Source organism: Pristiophorus japonicus, chromosome 11 (assembly GCF_044704955.1).
Source record: "Pristiophorus japonicus isolate sPriJap1 chromosome 11, sPriJap1.hap1, whole genome shotgun sequence".
NCBI classification, from domain to species: Eukaryota; Metazoa; Chordata; class Chondrichthyes; family Pristiophoridae; genus Pristiophorus; species Pristiophorus japonicus.
In genome coordinates, this window is record NC_091987.1 from 31493100 (window position 1) to 31510962 (window position 17863).

General features: G+C 42.6%; 1 protein-coding gene across 4 annotated transcripts in view; it reads right to left on the reverse strand.

The window, feature by feature from the left end:
- The window catches only part of LOC139276000 (glutamate receptor ionotropic, kainate 1), a 519919-nt gene that overhangs the window by 46890 nt on the left and 455166 nt on the right, over positions 1-17863 (reverse strand). For all 4 annotated transcript variants that reach the window (XM_070893316.1, XM_070893319.1, XM_070893320.1 and 1 more), the window contains one exon: positions 24-249. In XM_070893316.1, the coding sequence (XP_070749417.1) occupies positions 24-249 (226 nt within the window). The remainder of the gene's footprint in view (positions 1-23; positions 250-17863) is intronic.

Here is a 17863-nt window from a genome sequence, read left to right on the forward strand (position 1 = left end):
AAAAGTTAAAATCACTGTTTTACCCATAGGTGTTCCAACGCCATATCCTTTTGAGTCAATGAGCCCACCGATCTGGGTCAGGTTGCAGTTTCGCTGAGTAACATATTCAATGCTGGTTGACTCCATCAGAAGAGCATAGTCTGTGGTGAGAACACGTTGAATCCCCTCATCATTGTTCTTCAGTAAAGCTGTCTGCTTCCGACTGTTCATGAACGCCCACATTTTCTCATAGATTGAAATTTTAGATTTCTGTAAAATTCAAAGTGGTCTTTATTTGTGAGGCCTGAGTACAAGATAAAAGTTGCTGAGCCTCATTTTTTCAACACAATTTCCATCATTTTTATCAAAAGATGCAAAAGCTCTACACTGTTTCAACAATACGTCTCAACGCAACTTCAGAAAAGTACGATATGCTCTTAAAGGTTTGAGTATCTAAACCCCTAAATATCCCAGAACTTCTACTCCTTTAAAAGATTTATCATGTAGTACACGTGACGTTTCTTTATTTACCTTCCAAAATAAATTGTCTCACATTTCTTTGCATAAAAACATAGAAATTAGGTGCAGTAGCAGGCCATTTGGCCCTTCGAGCATGCACTGCCATTCAACAAGATCATGGCTGATCATTCAACCTCAGTAGCCCTTTCTTGCTTTCTCTCCATACCTCTTGACCCCTTTGGCTGTAAGGGCCATATCTAACTCCCTTTTGAATATATCTAATGAACTGGCCTCAACAACTTTCCGCGGTAGAGAATTCCACAGGTTAACCACTCTCGGAGTGAAGAAGTTTCTCCTCATCTCGGTCCTAAATGGCTTACTCCTTATTCTTAGACTGTGACCCCTGGTTCTGGAACTCCCCAGCAACGGGAACATTCTTCCTGCCCTAACCTGTCCAATCCCGTCAGAATTTTATATGTTTCTGTGAGGTCCCCTCTCATTCTTCTAAACTCCAGTGGATACAAGCCCAGTTGATCCAGTCTCTCCTCATATGCCAGTCCTGCCATCCCAGGAATCAATCGGGTAAACCTTCGCTGTACTCCCTCAATAGCAAGACCGTCCTTCCTCAGATTAGGAGAACAAAACTGAACACAATATTCCAGGTGTGGCCTCACCAAGGCTCTGTACAACTCCAGTAAGACCTCCCTGCTCCTATACTCAAATCCTCTAGCTATGAAGGCCAACATGCCATTTGCCTTCTTCACCACCTGCTGTACCTGCATGCCAAACTTCAATGACTGACGTACCATGACACCCAGGTCTCGTTCACCTCCCCTTTTCCTAATCTGCCGCCATTCAGATAATATTCTGCCTTCGTGTTTTTGCCATCAAAATGGATAACCTCACATTTATCCACATTATACTGCATCTGCCATGTATTTGCCCACTCACCTAACCTGCCCAAGCCACCCTGCAGCCTCTTAGCATCCTCCTCACAGCTCACACCGCCACCCAGCTTAGTGTCATCTGCAAACTTGGAGATATTACATTCAATTGCTTCATCTAAATCATTGATGTATATTGTAAATAGCTGGGGTCCCAGCACTGAACACTGCGGCACCCCACTGGTCACTGCCTACCATTCTGAAAAGGACGCGTTTATTCCAACTCTCTGCTTCCTGTCTGCCAATCAGTTCTCTATCCACGTCAATATATTACTCCCAATACCATGTGCTTTAATTTTGCACATAATCTCTTGTGTGGGACCTTGTCAAAAGCCTTTTGAAAGTCCAAATACACCACATCCACTGATTCTCCCTTGTCCACTCTACTCGTTACATCCTCAAAAAATTCTAGAAGATTTGTCAAGCAGGATTTCCCTTTCATAAATCCATGCTGACTTGGATCGATCCTGTCACTGCTTTCCAAGTGCGCTGCTATTTCATCTTTAATAATTGATTCCAACATTTTCCCCACCACCGATGTCAGGCTAACCGGTCTATAATTCCCTGTTTTCTCTCTCCCTCCTTTTTTAAAAAGTGGTGTTACATTAGCTACCCTCCAGTCCATAGGAACTGATGCAGAGTCAATAGAATGTTGGAAAATGATCACCAATGCATCCACTATTTCAATGGCCACTTCCTTAAGTACTCTGGGATGCAGACTATCAGGCCCTGAGGATTTATCAGCCTTTAATCCCATCAATTTTCCTAACACAATTTCCTGACTAATGAGGATTTCCTTCAGTTCCTCCTTTTCGCTAGACCCTCGAACCCCTAGTATTTCCGGAAGGTTATTTGTGTCTTCCTTAGTGAAGACAGATCCAAAGTATTTGTTCAATTGGTCTGCCATTTCTTTGTTCCCCATTATAAATTCACCTGATTCTGACTGCAAAGGACCTACATTGGTCTTCACTAATCTTTTTCTCTTCACATATCTATAGAAGCTTTTGCAGTCAATTTTTATGTTCACTGCAAGCTTCCTCTCATACTCTATTTTCCTCCTCCTAATTAGGCCCTTTATCCTCCTCTGCTGAATTCTAAATTTCTCCCAGGATTCAGGTTTGCTGCTTTTTCTGGCCAATGTATATGCCTCTTCCTTGGATTTAACATTATCCCTAATTTCCCTTGTTAGCCAGTTTGACATTTATCTGCCAAAACTACTAGCCTGTCTGTTTCCCTGAAGTTGTTGATGGTGATTTGTTTTAGCATTTTCTTCTATTTTTTTCCCCCCAGGAGATCAAACCACTGTGTTTTTTTAATATAATCCCCATGTCACCCAGGATTGCACAACTAGTAGTAAAGAGGGAGGCTGAGCAACCTGCTTCCAGGTCTTCAGCAATCCCACTGTAGGCCAGCTATAAGAAGGCATGTCACAGCAACCCAGCGATTGTCCTCCATCCCTTTCATAACTTCCGGATGTCCCAAAGCGTTTTACAGCCAATCAAGTACTGAAGTGTAGTCACTGTTGTAATGTAGAAAAGACACCAGCCAATTTGCACACAGCAAAGTCCCACAAACAGCACTGCGATAATGACCAGACAATCTAGTGATGTTAGGAGAGGGATAAATGTTGGTTAGGACACCGGGGAGAACTCCCCTGCTCTTCTTTGAATAGTTCCATGGGATCTTTTGCGTTCTCCTGAGAGGGCAGACTGGACTCGGTATAACGTTTGGTTCCAAAGACGGCACCTCCGACAGTGCAGCGCTCCTTCAGTACTGCACTGAAGTGTAAGCTTAGATTTTGTGCTCAAGTCTCTGGAGTGGGACCTGTACCCACAACCGTCTGCCTCAGAGGTGACAGAGCTATCACCGAGTCACAACTGACACTTTAATTACAGCTTAGATTTAAAAATCACCAAGGTGGATGATTAAACCCAAGTCCCCACTGCCATGGTACACGACATTGCTGTGTTGTACTGCCACATTTTTAACTTGAAATATAACAATAAAGGGGACAAATTCACTGATTGTGCAAATATTTACCACCTGATTCTTGAAAGATGAGCCTTGTAGTGTCTAAATTGTCTGCATATCTAGGTAGAGAGATGTCAGAAATGGGTTATACACTGTCATTTAATTCATTATTTAAAGAGAGAGCAGAAATGGTAAACAATTTTTTTTAAAGATGAAACTTGACCTTTTACCTCTCGCAACAATTATCTTCAGAACAGACAAACTGCCTGAGTAAAATGTTAAATTTAAGAATTTTTTGTTAATTTGCAATCAATGACACCTAAACTTGCGGCTCTTTATTTGCTCACCTCAGAGTTTATAGGAGCAGTAAAAGACCACTAGGCCCAATGGTTTCTTGAAAGAGAACCCTGACATAAGTACTTTCTCACAACATCCTTCAATCACTTCGCTCTCACCAGAAAGCAATGAATTGCTGTTTACTTCAGTGGCCTCCTCTGGACAACTATTATTATTTAGATGAAAATGTTCTGTTTGATTTTCCTTTTACTCCTAGCTTATAACTTTGATCGCCTGGTGGTTGAACCCTTATCCACAACAAACAATTTACCTCAATCAACTTTGTGAATTCTGTTCATATTGTCGAATACTTAAATGAGATCACCTTGAATTTTCGCCAAAGAAAATAAGCCCAAATTCTTTTACCTTTTCATGATAATCTAAACTCCTGATATGCAAATGTGCACTCCCTCAATGGCAATAATGTCCTCCCTTTGAATAGGTGACCAGAACTGTACACGGTTCTCCAGAGGGGGCTTGCCCAGCCCTTATATAGTAATGAAACAACCTCTTTTGATTTGTATTCTACCCTCTGTTAATGCAGCCCTGCACATTATTTGTTTTTTTGAAACCAAACCTTTAGTTTATCTCTTCCCAGATCAGCATGCTGTATGGCTGTTCTATTTAACAAAAAGTTCCTCTTTTATACTTTTCTACATTCAATTACATCTGCCACCTATCTGAGAGTTGCACAGGGCAGAGTCTCAATATCATACATGACTCTCTCCTGAATCTTTGGTTCATCAAAGAAGCCGATTGCTTTTCACTGCAGGATCTGATGGGATATGTATGAGATTAGTCCAGCTTCTGTTCCCCACAAGCTCAAATGTAATACAGTAGAAGAAAAAGACCAGCATCAATTCAACCGTAATATAATTCAGACAACCAAAAACATATTGCAACAACAATTTGCATTTATATAGTGCCGTTAACATAGAAAGCATCACAAGGTGCTAAACATGGTGGGGGTAGATGGGAAGAAAAGAGCAAAAACAAATAAAGAAGTGGACATGGAGATATGGGCCACAATTTCCCCAACCTCGGCGGGTCCAGTGTGGCCGAGATCGGTAGCGGGTTCTGACATTGCTGTTGGCTCCAGCCCGCTCTGTGAAATGATTTTATGGAGATTAGGCTTGTTAAGCCCGCACAGCGTGTTTTCCGGGCCAATTGAAGGTAGAGGGTCTGATGACATCACTTGATGCGTCATCAGCCGGTTTCCTTAAAGGGACCATGTGCAAATTTATTCAACACTGAGGTGCTGCAAACACTGACAAGCACAGCACAGAGGTGTACGGCTGCACCCAGGCTCTCCCATGACTCCCTCCATATGCTAATGGAGGGAGTCACAGCACACAGGGAGGTTCTCTTCCCTTCCAATGGGAGGAAGAGACCTCCCCAAGAGACCAACACAGCCTGGTTGCACATTGCACAAGAGGACACAATCAGGGATGTCGTCAGGAGGACCAGGGTGCAGTGGCACAAACCTTTCAATGATCTCAGTGGATCACAAAACTGCAAAGCCACACTCAACCTCATCCTGCTATGCCATTCATCACATCCCCATCACACTGCCTTCCCGACCCTTTTCCGACGCATCCTTACTCACACCAACTTACCTTGGACCTCCACCCATCCCTCTTTAGCTACATTATCAAATCCCCATCTCACTAGCCACCCCTCACACTCACCCTCATCTTTGTCCAATCATAGCAACTAACAATACACCAGGGTAGGCACTTGGGTGTTTTATCCAGTGTTCATGTAAAGTTTCTGTTAATGTGCTGTCAAATATTGAAACCTTTGTTTTCAACACTTTGCGTTCTTGGACAGATTTGTGTCCACATTTGGAAGTGGCTTAGTGAGTTGCAGTGAATGGTGACACATAACAGTACCCTCCCCTCTCCCCCTTGCCACCCCCCACCCCCCCGCCCCTCCAATGCTGATGGGTGTGAAAGGAATGGCTTGGACATTGTAGGGATGCTTATGGTGTTGGTGTGGGGTAGTGCCATCCTGGCACATCATGTGGCAGACAGGGTGTACAGCGTCACGTGAAGTAAATCTGGCCATGGTGAGGCCGTCCGTGGCATCCCAGGCAGTAATTTGGTTGGGTGCTGATGCCCTCTGTCCTGTGCAATGTAAGTTGATTGCGGAGAAGTTTGGTGTTGTTGGTGATGCTGGTGTGCCTGGTGCTGCTGGTGTTGGGACTGATCATGGTGGGATTTTGAGGACCAAGGTGAGATAGTTTCAAGATCACTGATGAACATAAGAACATAAGAAATAGGAGCAGGAGTAGGATATTTGACCCCTTGAGACTGCTCCGCCATTCAATAAGATCATGGCTGATCTGATCTTTGCCTCAACTCCATTTCCCTGCTCACTCCCCATAACCCTTGACTTCCTTACCATTCAAAAATCTGTCTACCTCCACCTTAAATATATTCAATGACCCAGCCTCCACAGCTCTTTGGGGTGGTTAATTCAAAAGATTCACGACCCCCTGAGAAAATAAATTCCTCCTCATCTCCATTTTAAGTGGACGGCCCCTTATCCTGAAACTATGACCCTTAGTTCTAGATTCTCACACGAGGGGAAACATCCTCTCTGCCTTTACCCTGTCAAGCCCCCTCAGTATCTTATACGTTTCAATAAGATCACCTCTCATTCTTCTAACTCCAATGAGTATTGGCCCAACCTGGTCAACCTTTCTTCATAAGACAACCCATTCATCTCAGGAATCATGTAATAGATGTAATAGATGGCAAGTGTACTTGAGATAACAGAAATGATCTGTTAGTGGTGAGAAAGATCGTTCCAATGAGGTCACACTGGATAGAGAGTTTGCTCCAAACACTTGCAATCTGCATAAAGCTCAATCTGTCTCGCAAATGCAGTAAGAACAGCTATGGATCTTGGAAAGTGAACAGCTGTGAGATGAGCTGTGAATTATTTTATAGCACATTTTCAGCAGTCAAGTAAAGAAATTAATTCATGGTCACAGAACTCCTGACCTCCTTACCTGACATGATCCCCAAGAGGCATGGAACCCATGGGCAACCTCGTAAAATGGTAAGTTGAGCTCAAAATACAGTTTAATGGGCTGTTAACAAGGTCATAATGATGTAAATTGCCTCCCCCGCCGCTGCATGTTCGGTCTGTTCAGCGCTGACAGACCCAGCATCTGGGAAAGTAGCATTGTAGCGGGTTGAAAGCTCCGAAAAGAAATGTTCCTATCCGACCCACCACTGAACCCGCACACTGACCCTCCGAAAATTTCCCCCCATGCTGTGAGAGGAGCAAAAACAACAGTGACTACACTTCCAAAAGAAAGTACTTCATTGGCAGTGAAACATTTTGGGACAACCTGAGGATCCGAAAGGCACGATATAAATAAGAACATAAGAACATAAGAAATAGGAGCAGGAGTAGGCCATACGGCCCATCAGGCCTGCTCCGCCATTCAATAAGATCATGGCTGATCTGATCATGGACTCAGCTCCACTTCCCTGCCCACTCCCCATAACCCCTTATCGTTTAAGAAACTGTCTATTTCTGTCTTAAATTTATTCAATGTCCCAGCTTCCACAGCTCTTTGAGGCAGCGAATTCCACGGATTTACAAACCTCTGTGAGAAGAAATTTCTCATCTCTGTTTTAAATGGTGGCCCCTTATTCTAAGATCATGCCCTCTAATTCTAGTCTCCCACACCAGTGGAAACATCCTCTTTGCATCCACCTTGTCAAGCCCCCTCATAATCTTATACGTTTCGATAAGATCATCTCTCATTCTTCTGAATTCCAATGAGTAGAGGCCCAACCTACTCAACCTTTCCTCATAGGTCAACCCCCTCATCTCCGGAATCAACCTAGTGAACCTTCTCTGAACTGCCTCCAAAGCAAGTATATCCTTTCGTAAATATGGAAACCAAAACTGCACGCAGTATTCCAGGTGTGGCCTCACCAATACCTTATATAGCTGTAATAAGACTTCCCTGCCTTTATACTCCATCCCCTTTGCAATAAAGGCCAAGATTCCATTAGCCTTCCTGATCACTTGCTGAACCTGCATACTATCCTTTTGTGTTTCATGCACAAGTACCCCCAAGTCCCGCTGTATTGCGGCACTTTGCAATCTTTCTCCATTTAAATAATAACTTGCTCTTGATTTTTTCTGCCAAAGTGCATGACCTCACACTTTCCAACATTATATCCCATCTGCCAAATTTTTGCTCACTCACTTAGCCTGTCTATGTCCTTTTGCAGATTTTTTGTGTCCTCCTCACACATTGCTTTTCCTCCCATCTTTGTATCATCAGCAAACTTGGCTACATTACACTCAGTCCCTTCTTCCAAGTCGTTAATATAGATTGTAAATAGTATGGGGTCCCAGCACTAATTCTTGCGGCACCCCACTAGTTACTGGTTGCCAACAAGAGAATGAACCATTTATTCCGACTCTCTGTTATCTATTAGTTAGCCAATCCTCTATCCAAGCAAATATATTCCCCCAACCCCATGAACTTTTATCTTGTGCAGTAACCTTTTATGTGGCACATTGTCAAATGCCTTCTGGAAGTCCAAATACACCACATCCACTGGTTCCCCTTCATCCACCCTGTTCGTTACATCCTCAAAGAATTCCAGCAAATTTGTCAAACATGATTTCCCCTTCATAAATCCATGCTGACTATGCCAGACCGAATTTTGCTTTTCCAAATGTCCTGCTGCTGTTTCTTTAATAATGGACTCCAACATTTTCCCAACCACAGATGTTAGGCTACCTGGTCTATAGTTTCCTGCTTTTTGTCTGTCTCCTTTTTTAAATAGGGGCGTTACATTTGCAGTTTTCCAATCTGCTGGAACCTCCCCAGAATCCAGGGAATTTTGGTAAATTACAACCAATGCATCCACTATCCCTGCCGCAACTTCTCTCAAGACCCTGGGATGCAAGCCATCAGGTCCAAGGGATTTATCTGCCTTTAGTCCCATTATCTTACTGAGTACCATCTCCTTAGTGTTTGTGATTGTGTTAAGTTCCTCCCCCCCCCCTCCCATAGCCCCTTGCAAGTTCTTTCTTTATTTAATTGAAAATATCATTTTGCAAAGACTTTAAAAGGTGGGGAGGGACATAGAAAAGTTGGCTTGATGGAAGGAGTTCCAGAGTGTAAAGCTGAGGCAGCTGAAATCTCTGCTACCAATGGCACGGTGAAGGGAGGTTTCATGTATAAAAGACCAGGGTAGAAGACTGAAGGGATGGATGAGCAGGACTTAATGTGGGATAGGACAGGCTGATTGAGATTTGAACTTGTTGGAGTGTGTGGCGGAATGAGGATGGGCAGCTGCAATTGGGAGGATCTCATTCGTGACTTTGGGCAGGGCTGTTTTGATGTTGTGAGCAGGATGGAAGCCAGACTGAAGGGATTTGAACAGGGAGTTTTGAGAGAGTTGGGCATGGAGCTGTGAGATGATACTGCATCTGGGAACCTTGGAGAGAAAAGAGAGGTTAGACTTGAGGAGGTAGTTGTATAGAATGGAATGGGCAAGTAAGAGTTATTGAAGATGGGGGTGATAATAAGAAATATGTGGTAAAGTCTCTAACACCCCACCCACATTCCATCAGATCTTGCAACAAAAGACAGTAAGGCAAATATTGCAAGGCTCTGTTTTGCCTGAGGCTTTGCACACAAGTAGTGCAGATCGGATTTCTGTCCATTACTTTCAATTTACTGCAATGAATCAAAGCCTCAAGAGAGAGCCATATAATATATTGAGGTGCTACCCTTTAGAATCTCTCAGTCCAGAGAGGTAAGGCACATTTCAAGAGCAGACACTTAAATTAAGGAAGAACATTCTGCCTCAGTACTTTAAAATGCAGCAAATTGTTTTATTGATTAATGCATTATTATCTAAATGGATGTTACCTATTGGCGTGTATTTGTGTAAAATGGTTAGCTTTGTTAATGTGTAATTTGTTTAGCTGTGATGTATAATGAATTGTGTTTGTGTAATATCACCCCCAGGGCCTTCATGAAACGTGCTTTGAAAGCCTTAGAGAGTTATTCTGGTAATCATATTCTGTTAACAGTAGGTGCAGTGGGAATCTTACAATAAGTGATCTCTGCAGGGTTTGTCTGTAAAATCTGACAACTTCTTGGGTATAGATAATATGGATTAAATTGGCATAGAAACATAGAAACATAGAAAATAGGTGCAGGAGTAGGCCATTCGGCCCTTCTAGCCTGCACCGCCATTCAATGAGTTCATGGCTGAACATTCAACTTCAGTACCCCATTCCTGCTTTCTCGCCATACCCCTTGATCCCCCTAGTAGTAAGGACCTCATCTAACTCCTTTTTGAATATATTTAGTGAATTGGCCTCAACAACTTTCTGTGGTAGAGAATTCCACAGGTTCACCACTCTCTGGGTGAAGAAGTTCCTCCGCATCTCGGTCCTAAATGGCTTACCCCTTATCCTTAGACTGTGACCTCTGGTTCTGGACTTCCCCAACATTGGGAACATTCTTCCTGCATCTAACCTGTCCAACCCCGTCAGAATTTTAAATGTTTCTATGAGGTCCCCTCTCATTCTTCTGAACTCCAGTGAATACAAGCCCAGTTGATCCAGTCTTTCTTGATAGGTCAGTCCCGCCATCCCGGGAATTAGTCTGGTGAACCTTCGCTGCACTCCCTCAATAGCAAGAATGTCCTTCCTCAGGTTAGGAGACCAAAACTGTACACAATACTCCAGGTGTGGCCTCACCAATGCCCTGTACAACTGTAGCAACACCTCCCTGCCCCTGTACTCAAATCCCCTTGCTATGAAGGCCAACATGCCATTTGCTTTCTTAACCACCTGCTGCACCTGCATGCTAACCTTCAATGACTGATGTACCATGACACCCAGGTCTCTTTGCACCTCCCCTTTTCCTAATCTGTCACCATTCAGATAATAGTCTGTCTCTCTGTTTTTACCACCAAAGTGGATAACCTCACATTTATCCACATTATACTTCATCTGCCATGCATTTGCCCACTCACCTAACCTATCCAAGTCGCTCTACAGCCTCACAGCATCCTCCTCGCAGCTCACACTGCCACCCAACTTAGTGTCATCCGCAAATTTGGAGATACTACATTTAATCCCCTCGTCTAAATCATTAATGTACAGTGTAAACAGCTGGGGCCCCAGCACAGAACCTTGCGGTACCCCACTAGTCACTGCCTGCCATTCTGAAAAGTACCCATTTACTCCTACTCTTTGCTTCCTGTCTGACAACCAGTTCTCAATCCATGTCAGTACACTACCCCCAATCCCATGTGCTCTAACTTTGCACATCAATCTCTTGTGTGGTACCTTGTCGAACGCCTTCTGAAAGTCCAAATATACCACATCAACTGGTTCTCCCTTATCCACTCTACTGGAAACATCCTCAAAAAATTCCAGAAGATTTGTCAAGCATGATTTCCCTTTCACAAATCCATGCTGACTTGGACCTATCATGTCACCTCTTTCCAAATGCACTGCTATGACATCCTTAATAATTGATTCCATCATTTTACCCACTACCGATGTCAGGCTGACCGGTCTATAATTCCCTGTTTTCTCTCTCCCTCCTTTTTTAAAAAGTGGGGTTACATTGGCTACCCTCCACTCCATAGGAACTGATCCAGAGTCAATGGAATGTTGGAAAATGACTGTCAACGCATCCACTATTTCCAAGGCCACCTCCTTAAGTACTCTGGGATGCAGTCCATCAGGCCCTGGGGATTTATCAGCCTTCAATCCCATCAATTTCCCCAACACAATTTCCCGGCTAATAAGGATTTCCCTCAGTTCCTCCTCCTTACTAGACCCCCCGACCCCTTTTATAACCGGAAGGTTGTTCGTGTCCTCCTTCGTGAATACCGAACCAAAGTACTTGTTCAATTGGTCCGCCATTTCTTTGTTCCCCGTTATGACTTCCCCTGATTCTGACTGCAGCGGACCTACGTTTGTCTTTACTAACCTTTTTCTCTTTACATATCTATAGAAACTTTTGCAATCCGTGTTAATGTTCCCTGCAAGCTTCTTCTCATACTCCATTTTCCCTGCCCTAATCAAACCCTTTGTCCTCCTCTGCTGAGTTCTAAATTTCTCCCAGTCCCCAGGTTCGCTGCTATTTCTGGCCAATATACAGTATGCACTCACATCCCAAAATCTGTGAAACGATTTCAAAGCATGTGGTGTCCAAGTCAATTGTATTAATATCCGCATTTAATAAAAAGCTCACAGGGTGAGTGATTGCTCCACACCAGGTGCTTGCAGATCTTCTATGGGACATCCCAGTACAGCACAAAAGCTGCTGCTTTTCCTGCTTCCTGACTCGTGGTGATATTCTAATTGCATTTTCTATTTTAAGCAATGGATTAAGATGGACTAACAACAGTTCCGCAAGTCATTTCCCAATACGTTTACAAGCACGAAGCTTTGTGTGCTGAGGGCGCACATGGGGAATTTGGGCGTGGAAGTCACCAGACCTGGCAGGATTTTCTTTTAAATGGACAGAAGATCCTGCATAGCCCAGTGAGCTCCACCCCTGAACTCCTGCTGCGTGCTCTCAGTGCATGACATTCTGTGCCAGGACTGTGAATTTGTCAAGTCTGCCCTTACTTTACCATTTTGTTTTTCTAAATTAGAATATCGGAAATTCACAGCCTAAAAGTTACCAGTGGGAGGACACTTAATGCATTCTTAAGACATTCTTTGTTATTTTAGGACGGTATTAACCCATTTACAATAAACAGATTAATGTCTGCCTTTGAATTGTGGACAGAGGATTATACAAACATTCAAAGCATTTGTTCGCTCCTATCGCCAACTGTAATTGCTATACTCTGCATTCGAGATCTGAAACATGTTTTGCTTTTCAAAATCCTAAATTCTATGTAATCCGTAATGTCTATAAGCTTCTAATGTTTGTAGCTCCACACTGTGGATGTGGATGTGTTGTGTACTGCAACTGCAGAGTTAATAATAAACAGAACCAGGCAGATTCCGGAGGCTTCCGAGAGAGAGCTGTCTGCCATGTTGGAAGCTGTGTGTGCTTGTGCTCTGTGAATATATCACATTTGGCGATGGGATTTTTAGGATGATTTAAAGCTTAAATTTTGTTGGGGAAGGATTCAGCCAGCCAACAGAGAGACTTTGAAAGTTTCTGTCTTTGGAAAAAAGCTACAAAATCCGAGGTAAAATACAGCACACGGTGTGAACAGCTCGTGATTAAAATAGCAGGTGTAATCGGACATTTGGGGGAATATAGACATGACCGGGAACGTTTTAAAGTGTATGTGGATCGGCTAGAAATGTATTTTACTGCAAATACCATAATCGAAGTTCCAGACAATGCAGTCCAGAACCGGGCTGTGTTGGAACATAAGAAAGCGATCTTCTTATCGGAGGCGGGTCCAGCATTGTACGAAACCCTTGTAAATCTGCTTGTGCCTGACGAGCCGAAGGACACAATGCTTAAAGAGATTTTAATGAAGCTGGAGCAGCACTATAACCCCAAACCGTTAGAAATTGCTGAAAGCTATCGTTTTGGGATTCGGAATCAAAAGGTTGATGAAAGTATCAGTGATTACATCGTAGCATTAAAAAAGCTATTGATGCATTGTAATTTTGGAAACGTTCAAAACCGAGCATTAAGGGATCGTTTTTGTTTGTGAGGTGAAAAATGATGCAATCAGAAGGAAGTTATTGACGACGGATGACTTGACTTTTGAGATTGCTTGTCGGAAAGCGAGGTCGATGGGCATGGCCGAACAATATTCCCGAGAAGTAAATAATAATTATGGTCATCAGTCAACCGAGGTAAATCACCTGCAGGTTCAAAGTAAAAGATGGTGGGGGCCCAAAGTCTCAGAAACTGGAAATTCTAACAGAGCATCGAAGTCGTGCTATAGGTGCCTGGGACAACACATTGCTCAAAGTTGTCCATACGTGAAGGCAGAGTGTTTCTTCTGCAGGAAGACTGGGCATCTTGCGAAGGCATGCTGACCGAAGAGTAAACCAGCTTCCAAAGCTATGAGTCCAGTGTTCAAAGCTATGAGTAGAAATCCCAAGAGACTACATAGCATGGAAGAACAACAACAGGACGAGGAGATGTTAGATTTACACGTCATCAGGAGCATGAGGTTAACGGACAGCGATTCAGAAAGCATCAAAATCCACATAGATGTTGCGGGATTCAAGATACCAATGGAAATTGACACGGGTGCATCCGTGAGTGTAGTACCAGAGTCACTGTACCTTGACAAATTGCGTGATTTCCAACTGGAGAAATCCAAGATAGAGCTGCGAGGCTACTCAGGAGAGAAAATTCCTGTGGTAGGTCGTATCACCGTAACGGTGAAATATAAAGATCAATTTCAGAACTTGCCTCTAATAGTAGTGAAAGGAGACAAGTCTGCCTTACTAGAAAGAAATTGGTTGAGTTCACTGAAGCTGGATTAGAGTAAGATTTTCTGTGTGGAAGCGAGATCTTCATCAACGGATGATGTTATAAAGAAGTATCCGAAGGTGTTCTGCGAAATGGGCAGTCCAATCCAAGGCTTCAAGGCGAGTGTCAGGGTACAGAAGGACGCTAGATCGGTTTACTACAAGCCACGTTCTGTACCATATGCACTCAAGGAGAAAGTTGCGCAAGAACTCAAAAGACTAGAGACTGAGAACATTATTTGTAAAATAGATCGATGTAATTGGGCTACACCCATTGTTGTTGTACCTAAGTCCGATGGTAAGGTAAGATTGTGTGGTGATTATAAAGTAACCGTAAACCAGGTTCTAGAGGGTAATGTCCCTAATACATTGCCGAATATAGAAGATTTGTTCACAACACTGACAGGTGGTCAGATCTTCTCAAATCTGGATCTTACGCATGCCTACTTACAGCTTGAACTAGATGAGGAGTCCAAGTCATGTTTGACTATAAATACTCATCTAGGCCTATATCAATTTAATAGGCTACCGTTTGGAGTGTCTTCCGCCGCTGCTATATTCCAAGGGGTGATGAACCAGATTTTGCAAGGTATTGAAGGGGTAGTATCTTATTTGGATGACATACTAATTTCAACACCAAATAAGCAAATTAATAAGAACATATTGAATGAAGTCCTCAAACAGCTAGAGAAGCACAGAGTACGAGTGTCTGCTTGTAAGTGTGAGTTATTTAAAAACTCAGTGGAGTATTAGGGTACAGAGTAGACAAAGATGGTTTACATCCAAAATTGGATGCAATTAGAAATGCACCCACTCCCAGGAATGTCACTGAACTTCGTTCATTTTTGGGTCTTTTGAACTATTATGGGAAGTTCCTCCCAAATTTGGCTACAGTATTACATCCACTGAATGAACTTTTGAAAAAACAGGTCCAGTGGAAGTGGTCAAAAGAATGCGATACAGCATTCAAGGAGTGTAAAAGCAAATTGGTAGAGAGCACCATGTTAGTTCACTATGACATATCTAAGGAGATTAAGCTAGCATGTGATGCCTCTCCATATGAAGTTGGGGCAGTGATCTCTCATGTATCATGTAGTGGGGAGGAGAGACCAATTGCTTTTGCTTCACGCACTCTCAGTGCCAGTGAGAGTAATTATGCGCAAATTGAAAGGGAAGCTTTGGCATTAATTTTTGGGGTCAAGAAGTTTCACAAATACTTGTATGGTTGTAAGTTTACCATCGTTACGGACCATAAGCTCCGAACAGCAATCCTCCATCCAAAGTCCCCAGTTCCAACATTAGCTGCAGCCCGAATGCAGAGATGGGCTTTGATTTTGTCAGCATATACATATGATATTGAGTACAGGCGATCAGCTGATCACAGTAATGCTGATGCAATATCTAGATTGCCTTCCCCATCACAGGTTACACCCGATAGGGAAGAAGTGTTTTATTTTTCATACATTGATGAACTACCAATCACAGCTGAAGAGATTGGTAGAGCAACCAAACGTGACCCCGTGATGTCAAAGGTGTATGAGTATATTGCAAATGGATGGCCAAACCATGCAATAGTCAAAGATACACATCCATTCTTAATTCGTAGGAATGAATTATCAGTAGATAAAGATTGTATCATGTGGGGTGCAAGAGTGGTTATACCAAAGAAACTCAGGTCCAAATTATTAGGAGACCTCCATGACCAGCACCTGGGAATGTGCTTGACCAAGAGTTTTGCACACAGTTATTTATGGTGGCCAGGTCTTGATAAAGATATAGAGTACATTGTGAGTCAGTGTACGATATGTCAATCAGTAAGCAAGCAACCACCACCAGTACCATTACAGCCATGGAAATGGCCTCCCAGTGTGTGGCAAAGGCTACATATTGATTTTGCTGAGTTAGGTGGACAACAATTGGTCATTGTGATTGATAGCCATTCAAAGTGGGTTGAGGTGTTTCCAATGTGGAAAATAACAACAAGTAAAACATTGGACATTTTACGAAAATTATTTTCTTCATTTGGCCTCCCTGAAGAAATTGTTTCGGATAATGAACCACAATTTCGTTCAGAAGAATTTGCGCAATTCACGAGCAAAAATGGTGTGAAACATACCAAGGTTCCACCATACCATTCTGCTTCGAATGGTGCAGCAGAGCGCACTGTACAAATTGTAAAACGTGCCCTCATAAAACAAATGTTAGATCCAAATCCAAGGGAACCACAGTTGTCATTGGATCACAAATTGGCTAATTTTTTGATTACATATTGAAATACTCCTCATACAACTACTGGTAGAACAACAGCAGAGTTGTTTTTCAAACAACAGGAGTTAGATGTAGTCCTTACTACTAGGGGGATCAAGGGGTATGGCAAGAAAGCAGGAATGGGGTACTGAAGTTGCATGTTCAGCCATGAATTCATTGAATGGCGGTGCAGGCTCGAAGGGCCGAATGGTCTACTCCTGCACCTATTTTCTATGTTTCTATGTTTCCAACAGCCATGAACCAGATTCTCGTTGTTAAAACCAAATTTGGCACAGTCCGTAGAAGAGACGCAATTAAGCCAGAAAGAGAATCATGATAGAGGTAGAGTAAAAGAGAGAAGTGTGAAATTAAACCAGAAGGTGAGAGTGAAGAACCATCACCATAAATGGTAACCAGGAAGACTGGTGAAGATATGTGGTCCTCACACATATTTGGTAAAGATGTTTGATAATTGGCAGGTTAGGTTTGTTCATATTGATCATATTTTACCGACAGACATGGAAGGAGTTGAAGGTGGGAATGATTCAATTATTTCTGACTCATCAGATAGTTTTGATACACCAATAGCAAATCCTAAATCCAATGTACTGGAAACAAATCCAGGAGAGAATCAGAATGAAAGTCTGAGTCGGAGTCAGGAAAACAAAGAGCCTGAAGTTAGAGTGAGTTCAAATGAAAATCAAGGAAATTCCGTGGAGGAAAACATTCCTCAGGATGAGCCTCGAATGCGTTTAGATTCGACACCATGTTTGGAAGGTTCTGTTCGAGAGCGAAGGTATCCTCTTCGAAACAGAAAACAAGTGGTAAAGTTAAATTTGTAAATATGGAAACAAGTAAGTCTATATCTTGTGTTGTGTATAAACAGGAAAGTTATGTATGATATTTGTTAGAATAACTTCTTCATTAAGGAGGGAGAAGTGTAATGTCTATAAGCTTGTAATGTTTGGAGCTCTACACTGTGGGTGTGGACATGTTGTGTACTGCAACTGCAGAGTTAATAATAAACAGAACCAGGCAGATTCCAGAGACTTCCGAGAGAGAGTTGTCTGCCATGTTGGAAGCTGTGTGTGCTTGTGCTCTATGAATATATCACATAATCTAACACATGAACTTCCATGCTTTCAGTCTGAACAACAACTAAATTAAATGGCAAATGTAAAACCAATGACTGGAATAAAGAAGTTCCTGTTGTTTAGGTATGGTTTACACAAAGTTGCTTCTATATAATAAATAACAGGATCAGGTCCATAGGGCATGGCACCCAGCTAAAATCACAACCCCAACCCGCAACCTCAATACCCAAAGATGACCAGTTGAAAAAGACACATCTTAAATGTTTACTGTGTGTATTTGAATCTTTGTAAAATCACTTTCATGATCACAGAGGAAGCCTTTAGAACACAAAATTGGGTAAGGATAGGGTTGAAAGAAAA